This window comes from Terrapene carolina, unplaced genomic scaffold, assembly GCF_002925995.2.
Source record: "Terrapene carolina triunguis isolate 2854851 unplaced genomic scaffold, T_m_triunguis-2.0 Scaffold228, whole genome shotgun sequence".
Lineage (NCBI taxonomy): Eukaryota > Metazoa > Chordata > Testudines > Emydidae > Terrapene > Terrapene triunguis.
Genome location: NW_020664579.1, coordinates 2,184,191 through 2,198,916, shown reverse-complemented (window position 1 = coordinate 2,198,916; position 14,726 = coordinate 2,184,191). Strand labels below are relative to the sequence as shown.

Below are 14,726 nucleotides of genomic sequence, written 5' to 3'. Positions count from 1 at the left end.
AATCAAGAAAACAATGTTAAGAGCCGTGTTGCATGTCCTATGTATTTGTGGTGTTTATTTAGCAGGGAAGACGTATTATTTTCTTTTTCAGTCTTTCTTGCTGTAACTGTGTACCACAAATATACGGGATGTGTAATATGCCCAGATTAACATTGCTGTTGGACTAGTAACCCTTTCACTTCCTAATTCCTTTCAGTTGTGCAACCTTAACATTCCATCAGGAGTCTTTGTCTTTGTTTTTTATATTCCCCTTTAAAATTTACCTGATTTACAACATTATTGACATAGCAGCAGCCAGTGATCTCCATTCTTGACCACTGTTCCATTGAGTTAATAGTGTTTGTGTTCGTGGATGTTGCTCCTTTCATGGATTAAAATATCGCTGTTTTTCCTTCACCCTGTTAAGCCGTGATCTTCCTTAGTATTGGGCGGAGTATAGCCAGGGCCGGTGCTACCATTAAGATGAACTAGGCGGTTGCCTAGGGAACCAAGATTTGGGGGGCGCCAAAAAGCGATGCCCCCAATTTTTTTTTTTTTTTTTTTTTACAGCGTTCCTCCCCGAGCGCGCGATAGCCGCTCCACTTCTCCCTCCTCCCAGGCTTGCAGCGCCAATCAGCTGTTTGGCGCCACAAGCCTGAGAGGGGAGGAGAATTAGAGCGGGGGCAGTGTGCTCGGAGAGGAGGCGGAGCAGAGGTTAGCTGGGGTGGGGAGCTGCCACACGTCTCCCCAGGGGGGGGAAGCTGCCGCGGGGGGGCGCCTCAGGGCGGAGGGGGAGCGGGGAGCTGCCGCAGGGCTGGGGGGGGGGGGCACAAGGTGGAAGTTTTGCCTAGGGTGCGAAACTTCCTTGCACCGGCCCTGAGTATAGCACACTTGACTTCCTTACAGAACATAAGGGCGTTGATGAAGAGAAACTGCAACGAGCAAGTCAGGTTGAAATATAGTACAGTAATGCAAGTAAATCTGTTGTCTAGCCAAGTTAACTGAACATTCTGTGGATATATCGTGGTTTTCGTGCAGGCTGCTGGGTAGTATTACAAGTGTCTTCTGTGCACGTAATCAGTCTTTCAAGAGTTATCCTTGATCCATTTTGCCTTGTACATTTGCCTCTGCCTCTCTTAGGAGCGTATCCTTCTCAGGTCACTGTAGCTTTTTGACTGGTTCCTTTTGTATATAGCGCTTGTAGGCCAGATAGAGTAGGAGGTCTTATATGAGGTACTTAAAGCACTTCCTTGGGAAATGTACGTCGGTGGTCAGCTAGATTCCATTCGTGACTGCTCCATATATAGCTGCAAAGTTTAAAAGGATTTATTTGATGAGCTCTGCGCCAAACACACACTATGGCTTTTGCTCTTTGCTCTTAAGTTCTGACAGAGGGTTCCCATTGAAGACATTGCCTAGATGCCTGTTGGCCCCAGAAACATATGGAATTGCCTACTGGCGCCAAAGTGGAGACCTGGAGGTGACAGTGTGGATAAGAGTGTCACTAAAAGCCTTTTAAAGACCGATTGTTTACATTAACCTGAAGAATCAATGCAAGCCCTCTCCGTGCAGTCGAAGCTGAAATTGCGGGTATCTAATCTGGCATAATCATTATGTACATTATCACTGGCAGACTCAATATTATTTTACCGCATTATTGGCGCTTCTGTGTATGTGCATTACATTTGGCGCAGGCATACAACGCATATTCATGGACTCAGAGATGGTCGTCTATGAGCCTGGCCCTGTGAGGTGCTGAGCACCCTCAACTCCCATTGAAGACAATGGACGAAATTCATCGGTGGGATCAAGGGCTGGTGTGAAGCTCTTTGCACTGCCTCCACGCTACGCCGGGAACATGGGAATTGTGCCAGGGTCCTTTAGTTTCTCAGAAGGAGTCTCTGCATCAGCCTTGCCTAGGCTGGTGCAAAAATCTGTGCTGGGGGTAGGCCAGGGGAGAAGCCAGGGATCCACGTGTGAGAATCCATGGCCCTAAAACACCAGACAAGAGGTGCACAGGGGCTGCAGCTGCTACTCCATGCTAAAAGCTTCAATGTTAGCTGTGAGGGGATTGCAATGCGGTCCCCCAGGCTGGGGCTAGAGTTCCTTTCTCTAGCCCAACTATACCATAGCTGCAGCGTGTCCAATTGCTCAGCCCTGGGGGGAGAAGTGAATTTCTCCCAGTCAGAAGTTTACCATTTCAATTTGTGTATTGGGAATACATGTATTCCATACTAGCACCCATTAAATATAATCTCTGATCTTAGACTCTGTATAATTAATGTGAGGGTGTTGGGGGAAGAGAGTTTATTGCCATCCCAATTTAATTTAATGCTTCTGAAATGTCAGATTATTAGCCCTAGAGCAGTGGTTCCCAAACTAGGGGCGTCGCTTGTTCAGGGAAAGCCCCTGGCAGGCTGGGCTGGTTTGTTTACCTGCTGCGCCCGCAGGTCCGGACGATCGCAGCTCCTAGTGGCCGCAGTTCGCTGCCCCAGGCCAATGGGGGCTGCGGGAAGTGGCAGCCAGCACGTCCCTCGGCCCTCGCCGCTTCCTGCAGCTCCCATTGGCCAAGAACGGCAAACCACGCCCACTGGGAGCTGCGATCAGCCGAACCTGCGGACGCGGCAGGTAAACAAACCAGCCCAGCCCGCCAGGGGCTTTCCCTGAACAAGCGGCGCCCCTAGTTTGGGAACCACTGCTCTAGAGAATGAAGTTCTGTAAGCACAGCACAATGCAAACTGTCCTTACGCAGTCCTACCAATGTGTCTCAACCCTGACCTAGAGGGACTGCCTCTACAGATGGAAGTTTCCACTCCATTTTCATGGCCCATTTGGTCTTTGGCGCCTCTGGTGAGCCAGCAAAGGGGCTGATTGTGATGGTGATTGTGTAAGCCTCTGTCCATTAGGAGCTGGACATAGCATGGCTTATGTATGGACAAGATGTCACCTGCAACTGCAGCCAGTAGGACCAGACACCTGCCTGCTTTAGCCAAGCATAGTGGATCCAGTTTGATTTGTACTTTGTGGTTGTACGGGATCAGTGCAATGCTTTGCACACAATGAATCAGGACGGCACGCCACTTTGAAGACACCCATTACATTGAAGCCATCTTTTATTTTAAGCCTCTAGCACAAGCTGCAAAGACACATGAATTAAGAATGGAGATCCTATAACACTATTTTGATTGAATCATGGGAGGGGGTTTAATGTTGAAAGGAGTGGCGATGTAGAGGGTAGTTTTCTTCATTAGTTTGACTGTAGTCTTGCACCGCAGATGCTGTAGTTAAGTTTGTGATGCGGTTTCTGTACAACTCTTCATCATTTAGTTTTATTTTGTCAACTGTATGTAACTTTGGGGTTTAAATGTAATTTTTTTGATTGACATTTAATTTTTTTGAATGTACCAGTCACAGCTTTCTAGGTGCATTAATAAAAATACTAATGGATCACAAAAACCCATGATAATCATCCCGTCCTACATCCCTCTCCCTCCCCCACCTCTACAAAGGCCTGGACAAGTAAATGAGTCTAAAAGTGTGTCTTGAAATTGGCTAGCTCTAGCTCTGCCACTGGGGCAGTGGAGCTGGGTCTAGATTTAAGGACCCTCTACTGAGAATACCCTGACTCCAGCTCCCCCATGTAAGAAATCTGCAGCTTCTATCTCAAGGATCCCAGGAGAGAAGAAGGTTCCCAAGACTCAAGCAATATGTGTTTTTATAGATCAAAGCTAACACCTTGAATTGCACTTGAAACCTAGTTGGAAGCCAGTGCAGTCTATGGAGCTCAGGGGTAATACGCTTCCTGCATTACATCTTCAGAAATTTCTAGTGTTAACATTTCAGCCATGCTGTCAGCTCCTAAGCCGCAAGATGATTCATCTGTTCCAACTCAATAATATGACTTTTCTTGGAAGATACAGACATGGCTATACAAGAGTGAGGGGGAATTTGATAGCAGCCTTCAACTACCTGAAGAGGGGTTCCAAAGAGGATGGAGCTTGGCTGTTCTCCGTGGTGGCAGATGACAGAACAAGAAGCAATGGTCTCAAGTTGCAGTGCGGGAGGTCTAGGTTGGATATTAGGAAACACTATTTCACTAGGAGGGTAGTGAAGCACTGGAATGGGTTACCTAGGGAGGTGGTGGAATCTCCATCCTTAGAGGTTTTTAAGGCCCGGCTTGACAAAGCCCTGGCTGGGATGATTTAGTTGGTGTTGGTCCTGCTTTGAGCAGGGGATTGGACTAGATGACCTCCTGAGGTCCCTTCCAACCCTAATCTATGATTCTAAGCTTCTGGCTAGCTTTTGTTGCATCTCCACAGATGCAGGATGGTCGGAAGTTAAATTGTTCCATGATCTCTGCACTGCTGTGTTGTTACTTTATTACCAATCCTTCTCTTACTGTAAAACAGGGAAAACCTGTGCTGTGGCTGTTACTGAATTTACTTCACTTCATTCTTTTTCAGGCCATGGACCAGGCTTCTCTTAAAAACAGCGATGTTCTCATTCTGACAGGGCTTACCCAGATTCCCACCGCTAACCCAGACGGCATGGTGGGGGAGTTCTGCAGTAACCTGGGTAGGTCGCTATTGTAAGAAGCACTTTGCTTATTTTATAATCTTATTCATTGCTTTTGGTGGGAAATAATTCGGTGATTCCCGGAACTGAGTAAGTTGCCTGACTATATCTTCTGGCATAAAACTAGCTGTTTAGATTTTACGATGTGCTCCTGATGTCATTAATAAAGTGCCTTTAGAGACACAGGTTGTACCTGAAATGTTTTGGAATGGAACAGGCTTAATGAGATTTAATCATCTGCTGCTCTTGGTTTGCTAAGTATGCAGCCTCGCTGCCAACCGACTACGTGTTGCCTAGGTTTTGAATAGACACCCCAGCTGAAATATTGCTGTTTCCTTCCTTTCCTTCCTTCCTTGCACACCATTTTTGTGCCTTTCTGTTTCTTTTCTTACACCTGGCTTACAAATATATCAGATGCAAACAGTACAATCTGCTTTATTTTTTATTTTATATATATTTATAGACCACAGAAATATAAAACCTAATCACAAGCTTTCACAGCTGCAAAAGCTGCTAATTGCAAGCTGTAACATCAGAGTGTGAGTTGCAGCATTTCCCAGCCTGTTTCGAATGTGACATCTAACTTTTTTCCCCCTCTCTTCTCCTCCCAATCCCGTTCCTTCCTGTGGTTACTCCTCTGTCCTCATGGTTTCTCCTCACAGATGTTCTGCTGCTTCTGCCTGTTCTTCTAACAAACACCTTTATTGTAAACTATATATTTTGAAGGAGGTCAGGATTGTAACAAAAATCACAACTTCACTCTTGTATAGTGAGGAACTCACAGGGCTAGAAACGTAAATAAACTAAGCCTCACGTCACCATAGTTAGGTAAACAAGTATTATTAGCCCCATTTTACAGTTGGGGAATCCTGAGGCACATATATTAGGTGACTTGCCCAAGGTCACAAAGGAAGCCTGTGGCAGAGTTGGGAACGGAACCCAGGAATCTTGGCTCCTGCTTGCCAACTCCTTCTGACAAAAGCAGTAGATTGTAAATTCTCACCCATGCATAAATTCAAGCACAAAATCACTAGATGGATGTTCCCTCCCACTTTAAAGATTCTCTTTGAATCCCAATGTGGGGATATAATTCTAGTTAGAGGGCAAATTGTTGACCAAGGGATTTGCTGGATTCTCCACCACTTGAAGATTTTACATCAAGAGCGGATGTCTTTCTAAAAGATATCTATGCTGCCATTCAACTACAGGACATTGGCCTTGCTATTACTGGATGAAATTCTATGGTTTATGTTACACAGGGGGTCAAATTAGATGATCATAATGGTCACTGAGCATTAAAATCTGTGAATTGCTTGCATTTTGTTATGCGACAAAGCAGACACACATTTTATTCCTTTTCCAATATCCTAAAATAACGGCATGTTTGTGACTATTAACATGTAGCTAAGATCAGGAGTGTAACCGCAAAAGCTTCACCTTCAGCTCAGTTTTCATTTTCATCACAGCACTCTGTGGCTTAGACACCCAACTCCCATTATTAGGGTCACATGCACGATTCCCCACCCTGAGCTTGTTTTCCAAGTCAGATTAGTTTACTGACAAACCACTTTTTACAGTGCTCAGCGCTGCTGCACCAATACACTGCAGCTATGAAAGATGGACTTGTATTTGCATTGCCTTGGGCATCATCAGCAAAATTTCCAGACTCTGTCTGTGGGTGTGTTTTTATTCAGATGCCAGTTTGACCTTGTACCAACAGCTGTTGGAAATTCAAGTATCTTGTTTTGAGTTGTAAATTGAACCAACTTATTATGGAGTTACTGAACAAGATTAAATTTGAAATGCCAAGATTATAATACTATATTAAATTTTGAGTACATCATCAAGATAAATTGGGCTCAAAACTCTGCTTTCAGATACACACCTTGACATCTGTAGAAGTCACCCTGGTGTATCTGAGAGTAGATTTGTGTGTTACGGAGAGTCATGGATTAGGGTCCAGTTCTGTAGGCATGTAACTGACACTGGGCAAACAAAGGATGTGTTGAACCAACATCTGGATAGAAAGAACCAACAATGTTTATGCAAATCACTGCAGGGTCCACAGCTAACATGTTTAATTATCTGTCATGCCCTCTACATCTCATCATGTAATATTCAAAGAGATGCAACTCAAAGACAGCGGTCTGGTCTGGCACAGTTTTTTGACTGAAGTTTTTCGTAGGAAAATGCCAGTTTGTCACAAACTGAAATTTTTCATGGGAACGTATCTGGGTTGATGACACTTTCAGGAAGGTTTCTTGAGTGCAGGATGAAATTCCAAAGAGCTTCACCCTAGAATAACCAGTAGCTATGTGGGCGTCCCAGGGTCAAGTCCCTGCTCTGCCAGATTTGGAATAGGAACTTGAACCTGGGTCTCTCACATCCCAGGAGAGGGCTCTAATTCCTGGGCTTTTGGCTATTCTGGGGTGGGGATGTCTTGCTGTTTTTGCAAAAAATGCCCAAAATTCTTGGTTTCCTCCCAGTGTGAAATGGGAAACTTTTTTAAATCTTAAATTTGTTGTGGGATGAGAAAAATGTTTCCTGTCCAGCTGTAGTGTGTACAGAACAAAGCATTTGTGAAGACTTTCAGGTGGTCTGAATGCCCCAGTTTTATAGGTGCTGGGGTTCACTCTTAATATTTCATTTATGGTAGCACTTTAGAACCCCAGTCATGGATTAGGATCGAGTTGTGCTAGGTACTATATAGGCAAGTAAGTGACACTGCGCAAACAAGTGATATCTGTTGAACCAACATCTGGATAGGCAGAACCAACAATGTTTATGCAAAACACTGCAAGTCTACAGCTCACGTGTTTAATTATCTGTCATGCCCTCTACATCTCATGAACAATGTAATATTCAGAGAGATATAACTCAATGAAAGCAGTTAGGCACAATTAACCAAAATGGGGAGAAACTTCTACAAAAGGAAAAGGAGAAATCCAAGTGAGGCAGCGAATTTCCCGTCAGCCCCACTTTCAGCTGTCACGTCAGCCAGACATGTAGCTTATAGCCATAAGATATTTTCTAGGAATAAACGTAAGACTTAAAACACTGAGCCGTGAATAAGATAGAGCTATGCACATGAACTGTATTTAAAAGAAGGGATTGTTAAAATTGTGCTGTAGCTCAACCTGTCTGAGGAAGGAATGAGAGCAGACTAGATCTGAGCAGATGTTATAACTGGAAGAGATTCTTGCCATAGCCTGTAAACGCTGAGACTGTGAAGGAGCAAACTACCCCTTTAAGGGACAGACTGGAGTCTATGGCCGAAATAGCCTGGGGTGTAATCCAGGAGGCCCTGCCTGCCCTAGCGCTGGGCTCTTTGAACAGGAAGGCGAGCCAAAGAGGGGAGTAGAAGCCACGCAGGCTGCAGTGGGATGCGGTTTGTGTCTCAGGCCTGGCTACACCACACAGCGAGATTGACATAAGCTGCCTTGCATCGGCCTAGCTGTGTGGAAGGATCTTCACTTAAATTTGGCTCCCACTGACGTCAGAGTGTCTCTGCACCGATTTAGTAACACCACCTCGGTGAGCCGTGTCGACTCACAGTCGATGTAATTAGGTCAACACAGTGTCAGTGTAGACACCGCATTGCTTACGTCGACTGTTACTGGCCTCCAGGAGCTATCTCACAATGCCCCACACTGACAATACACGTGCTCCTCCTGACAACGTGCACCGCTGACACAAGGAGCCAAGCGTGCACGCACACAAGCGACTTAATAACTGTAGTGGCTGTTTGCCGACGTAAGTTAGATCAACATCATTCTGTAGTGTAGACGTGGCCTCCGGCTCCAGGAGACCAGCCCAACCAGACAAGAGACTTGGTTTTGTGGTATTGGGAGCTCTGCACCAGGGTCCTGATGTGAGGACTTTCTGAACAGGTTATTGTAACGGCTCTTGACTTAAAATGGGACGTGCTATTTTGTTAATGGGGGGGGGGGGGATTCTCCTTACCCTGGTCTGTTAAAGCAAACCTGTTGCCACCCCAGTCAGGGGATGCAAAGGCGGGACACACTGACAGTGCCATGCCAGCCCACAGGGGCATTATCCGCACCTTTTTACAGAGCCCGTTAAGCTTCTTCGAAAGCTTCTGCCAAATCCTGGCATAATCCTGTCCCTGGTTGAAATCCCTCCTCAAGCTGAGGGTGCCATTGTCCTCCCTGTTTAAGTTGGGAAGAATGGAAGGCCGTGTCATCCAATCCTGATGTCAAGGGCTAGGTGTGAGGAGTTCTGGGCTCTGTTCCTGGCTCCAGCACTTCTTGCCTATAGTCACCCAGTTCCTTAGGCTGAGATTGCATTTCTACAACCTCATCCCGCAGGAGGTCAAGGCACTTTCTAACATTTAAGTCTCACAACGCTCCTGTGAGGCAGACAAGTATAAATTCCTCACCTGGAAAATGGGCATAGCGGGAGGTACAGGGAGTTAAGATTTTCAAAGCCAGCTGGGGGGAAATTTAAGATTAAATCCTCTAGCGGGTTTTAAAAACAAAGGACGATTATTTTTATTCATCGTTATCAAAATGAAGTATTAGACTTTGCATGTGACCCAGGAGAGGACCAGGGCCGCCCAGAGGATTCAGGGGGCCTGGGGCAAAGCAATTTCGGGGGCCCCTTCCATAAAAAAAAGTTGCAATACTATATTTTTTACATTTCCAAATACATGATACTAACCAGTGAAATACATTCAAAAATTATTTTTTAATAATTTGAAAATACACAAAATACATTATTTAAAAACGTTAAATGCTTTAATGGTATGTATACATTTGCACTTACATAATGGGCTATCGCTCGGTGATGGTGATGGTTGGTGCCAGTGGGCTGTCGCTGCCTGGGGGTGATGCTGTTGCTGCCCAGGGCTGGGTGGGGAGCTGGGCTCTGGGTTGGGGGATGCCCGGTTCACAGGGGCTGGGCTCAGAGTTGGGGGTCAGGGCTGCGGGGAGGGGTCAGGGGGGTGTCCGGCTCAGAGGGGCTGGGCTCAGAGCTCAGGCCCCAGGGGAGCCACACCGCTTTAGTTCTGTCCCAGGCTGTTCCTGGACGCGGCGCGCTGAGGCGCCAGGGGTGTGGGAAGGCGGAGGCGGGGGGGAGCCTCCGACATTCTCGTGGGGGCCCCTGAGGGGTCTGGGGCCTGAGGCAAATTGCCCCACTTGCCCCCCCCCTCTGGGCGGCCCTGGAGAGGACAGTAACCCCAGTCCTCTTCCTGACCTTCACTGATGTGTAATACAGCTCTGATAAATACCAGAAAAGGCCTCTCTGACCCATTGTCGAAAAAAGTATGTAGTAAGCGCAACTCCTATTTGAAGTTGGGCACCTAGGCACGTAGTGGCATTTTCAAAAGCTCCCATATACTTCTTTAGGCACCTAAATACCCCTAAAGTGCTAGATCTTTGCCCATCTGAGTTTGTCAACAAATTGAAGTCACAGACATAATTACAGCAAGATTTAATATATGCATTTCCAGCTCTTTCACAGGTTTTTGTTTAATGCTTTGATGCATAATATTACTGCTGCTGCATTTCAATTAACATCAGTAGATGGGCTTTGCCCCATGCCCACGGAAGAAATCCCAGTTCGGCAACAATTTCTAATGGAGATTGACAAGGGAGAAATGCTTTGTCATAAGGTGCTACAGCAGTTGTGTAGCTGCATGCAGCCGGAGAAATAAAATGTTTCTCCTGGGCCATACTCAGATCTATCTAGATTGCACAGGAAAATAATTATTTTCCACTTGTTCTCTGCCTGCCCATGACTGATACAGCTGACACCTTTTGCAGCTGCTCCTGTTGTGTTGAAGGAATTTAGAAGCATTTGCAACTTTAGAAAAGAAAATCCCTTCATGTTTGGGGTGGCTGGATCAGGTTTGAAAGAACTAGACTTTCTAACCACAAATTAAAATCCTCAGCCATTTATCTGAAATAGCAAAATTGAGTACACAACAATTTACAAAGTATGGGATCTTTCAGATGAGCCCAAAGAACAGCTGTTCTGCATGGACACGAGTAGATTTATAGAGTGTTTTTTATGTCAGGAGTGTCTTTGGTCAGTTTCCTCAGTCAAAATTTCTCCTCTTGTGTACCGGCGCAGCACTGCCCTCTACTGGATGGAGTGTCAGACAGGCTCAAGTGTGTATCATAGGTCCCAAAGCTAACAGAAGCTCCTTTTGCTCAAAGCTGTGCTTTCGCAGGAGGAGGGTCTGATTTTTGTCTCACTTAAGGCTGTGAAATCTTGAGGGGTCAGAAATCTGTCTACACACATTGCTCACTCTGTTAAGCAACATGTTGTGCACCAGTTATCTAGATAGCTGCTTTCCTGTGCCCCGTAGAGCTTTTTGGGATGAAAAGCACTTTTTGAAACCTGTTAATTCTCCCTTCTCTTTCTCCCTCAAGCTATGACTGTCCGGAATGGAGGAAACGTCCTGGTTCCATGTTATCCTTCTGGAGTGATATATGACCTGCTGGAGTGTCTATATCAGTACATCGACTCTGCAGGACTCTCCAATGTCCCCTTTTACTTCATCTCACCTGTTGCCAACAGCTCCCTGGAGTTCTCCCAGATCTTTGCCGAGTGGTAGGTGTTAGTGGGCTACTCTGTCAGACTGGATTCCAAAGTACACATTACAGTAAAGGTGTGCAGAGTGAGCGCTGATAGCTGCCGATTCTGTCTACTTGGAACATTCCGGATATACACAACATAGGAATTATGTACATGCCTTTTCAGTTACAGGAATAGGTGTGCATAGGTGTTCTGTCATTAGAGTGGCATTAGGTACAGTAGTATGTATGCTGAATCTGTTTAAAAACCACAGATATGTTTGGCACTGGCCCTCAGAGCCAGTGAGTAAATGATGCACTTGGTCAGAGTGACTTTCAGATGCATTTTTCTTGCCTATTGTGAGTCTCACTCAATGCTCCAAGGAGCATACACAGTCCAACTACATAAGCTGGTGAGGTTTTTTTATATTCCTAATTCAGATGAGCCATAGAACTGCGGGCCACTTGTGATGATTATGTATTTGTTAAGCAATAATAAGATCCTGTACGACACAAATAAGCTAATCCATGCCTCAGAGATCTTTTGATCTGGAAGACAGAAAAACAAGGTGTGCTGGGAGAAACTGAGATGAGTGAATTCTTCTGGAAGTATTTGGATAAGGAAAGGATAAGATCTGATGGATTAAGAGGCCATGCTACTTTAAGCAAGAGTAGGGGAATCTAGTTTTTGGGCCCTAACCAAATTTCAGTGTAGGTATTCGAAATTATACCCATTGAATAGTACTGCAGTTAAACAGCTGCTGTATTTTATTTGAGTGGTGGCTGTACTTTAATAGTGAATTAAGTGATTCCTGTATACGTAGTTTGAATCAAGGTGTTATAAAATTGCAAGACTGGTTAGCACTTTTTATTTTTAACAAGTACAGTGGTGTGGCAGCACAAAGCATAGCAGGCAAGTGGAAATCGTATTTTGTCAATTACATCTAGTTTGCAGAATTCAGACGCTTAATAGTTTACTGAAATTCTAGAATATTTATTATTCGAGACCAGTTTAAAACATACTTTAATCCTACTTGTACGGTAATTTATCTTCAAAAGTCAGTAGAGACGCTACTAATCCTCAGACATTCTTAATAGGTAAAATATTTACCTTGTTCACAGAAAACCGAGGCAGAGGTTGTGACTTTTCTAAAACCACAGATAGATTTGGGGTTAGAACTGAGGAATTCTTGTCTGACAATCCCATGATAGTCTGCTAGACCAAGGGCTTTGTCCACACTTTGACCTAGGTCAAAACACTCTACAGTGTGTGGCTGGCTAGTGCACATTACATCCATCTGGACAAGCCCCAAACTGCTTAATTTTTTGGTGCAGTGGGAATTTTTCTCAGAGTTATTTAGACCTAGTTTTGTTGCTATATAATAAAAATTAAGAAATGTATCATGCTGGTAGGATTCCTTTGCTGGATTTCCTAGGACAAGTCACCAAGATAATGTTACTATATTATACAATTGCATCATCACCTAGACCACTGCCAGATCTGCTCTTTTATTCTATCTCCCAAGACTAAATGAATCGAATGATCTTGCTGAAGTCAGTCAATAGCTTTTACTATCTAATTTGTGAAAGGAATGCTTGACGCAAAATAGCCGATGACAGTGAACATCATGGAGGGATGAGAGAAGCAGTTTGCTAGCCTTATACCCACAATAATGAAATGTATACAGGGGGACTAGTTTACAGCAAATGGAAGGGTGAAATCTTTGAGAAAACAGTTGAATCCTTTGAATAGGTTTTTTTGTGAGGGTTATTGGGGTTTGCAGGATATTGAATGAGAATCGGTGAGGTCCTACTATATGTAAGATGTTATTCAGCATTCACTGACATATCCATTTTCACAGGCAAGAGGACTCTATTTATTATCAAACGGTTCTAAAGCAATTTCAGCCCTGTACTGACGTACACCTTCTTTAGCTCATAATACCCACCCACCCAGGCATCTTCTCTTTCTTTTGTTGTTTCCAGTCCCCCCTGTTAAAGTGGGAGGCTTTGTGCTGCAGGTCACGGAAGTGGGATGACTGTCCAGAAAATCTTAACAGTAGATGGCAGCAGATACTGCAGTATGTTTTTCTGCATGTCTCTAACCCAGGTTTTTTCCCCTCCTTTTTAAAGGCTGTGTCATAATAAACAGACGAAGGTGTATCTCCCGGAACCTCCCTTTCCTCATGCTGAGGTAAGCCAATACAGAGGCACCAGGTGTGATCAGTGCCAAGATTTAGGTGGCTTCCTAAAAGCCAGAGCTCCATGAGCCCATTCTCTTTCTGTGACTAATTCTTTTGGATCTGTGAAATAGTCCTTTTGACCGTTGGTCACACAATTTGGCTTTCATTCCATTATTTATAAAAATCATTTTTGGGGAGGAAGATGTCAGAATGTACCATTAACCCTGCCATTATTATCGTAAGCCTGATGAAAATGTTACTACGCAATATCCACTCCTCCATTTTACCTGCCTTTGTGGAAAGGGGTCCGATATCAACATGTTTGTTTTCCCTTATTGAACTCTGAGTAGAAATATGCTCTTTGTTCAAACCAAGCTACTCATTTCAAAGTGCATAGAGACTAAACCTTGCTGTTGGGGATGAAGCTACCTTCCTAATTGAAATGGGCACTCATGTTGTCTAGAGTTAAGAAACTATTAATCTCTATTTCAAGATGCCTTTATCAATATACAAGGAGCTTAAATCATAAGTGCTCAGTGTTGTCTGCTATTTGCAAAGGAGTGTCCTGGGTGAGCATGTTGCTGAAGCAAGTAAGATTGCTTGACTGCTGGCCCTTTGGGGTCCTTGCAGAATCAAGGTGTGCATCTCGGGAGCAAAACTTAAATAGATGTGACACAACTTCTGCCTTCAAAGAGACTTTTATATAGAATCCATGTATTGATGGGAACCAATATATCTCCACTTAGAGTAAACGGGAGGCACGGGGTGAGGACTGAGGAGTGTAGATAGAGGTGACTTTCTGAGAGAAGAAGGCTACATTTTCAGAGGAGCCTCTATCTTGTATCAGAGATGGAGCAATTTTGCGCATGCATATTTTGTAGGCTGGCTTGTGTGTATAAATTCCATCATTTGTGCTCAAAAACCATGTGTAAATACTTTCATGTGCATAGCTGCAGTCACATAGGTGGAGGCCTCAGATTAAATGCCTTGACCAACACCACCGTCTTTTGCTCTGAGGGGTTTGACCAGTGACCCATCCTTGGAGATGGGTTGGAAATCTCCACTGTCTACCACCTGTATACCTTGCTTTGAGGGCCTGGGGGGTTCCTGTGACATGGATATTGATCTTAACGGTGTTTATAAACTCTTTCACTGTCCGATATTAGGTAGGTTCAGAGTTATTTTAAACAAGGGCCTTGGTTTTACTTGGTTACTTGGCAAATCACAAAAACATTTATTCAAATTAAAAGTTTAGTGATTAAACACAAGAAGGAACAAGAAATTAAAGCAGACCTTTATATTGAAGCTGTGATGCAGTGATTATGCAAAACAAATGTAGACTTTAATCATGATTTTGACTTTCTTCTTTTGGAGGCAAAATATCAGTCTTATTTTCAGAACAACCTTTCTTTGATGAAAAAGAAAGGATTACTTTTTGATGTGTAGAGAG

At 44.3% G+C, this 14,726-nt stretch overlaps 1 protein-coding gene across 2 annotated transcripts in view; it reads left to right on the top strand.

The window, feature by feature from the left end:
• Positions 1-14,726, top strand: part of INTS9 (integrator complex subunit 9) — an 82,721-nt gene that overhangs the window by 37,158 nt on the left and 30,837 nt on the right. For both annotated transcript variants that reach the window (XM_024203525.2, XM_024203526.2), the window contains exons 9-11: positions 4,443-4,554; positions 10,950-11,130; positions 13,227-13,287. In XM_024203525.2, the coding sequence (XP_024059293.1) occupies positions 4,443-4,554; positions 10,950-11,130; positions 13,227-13,287 (354 nt within the window). The remainder of the gene's footprint in view (positions 1-4,442; positions 4,555-10,949; positions 11,131-13,226; positions 13,288-14,726) is intronic.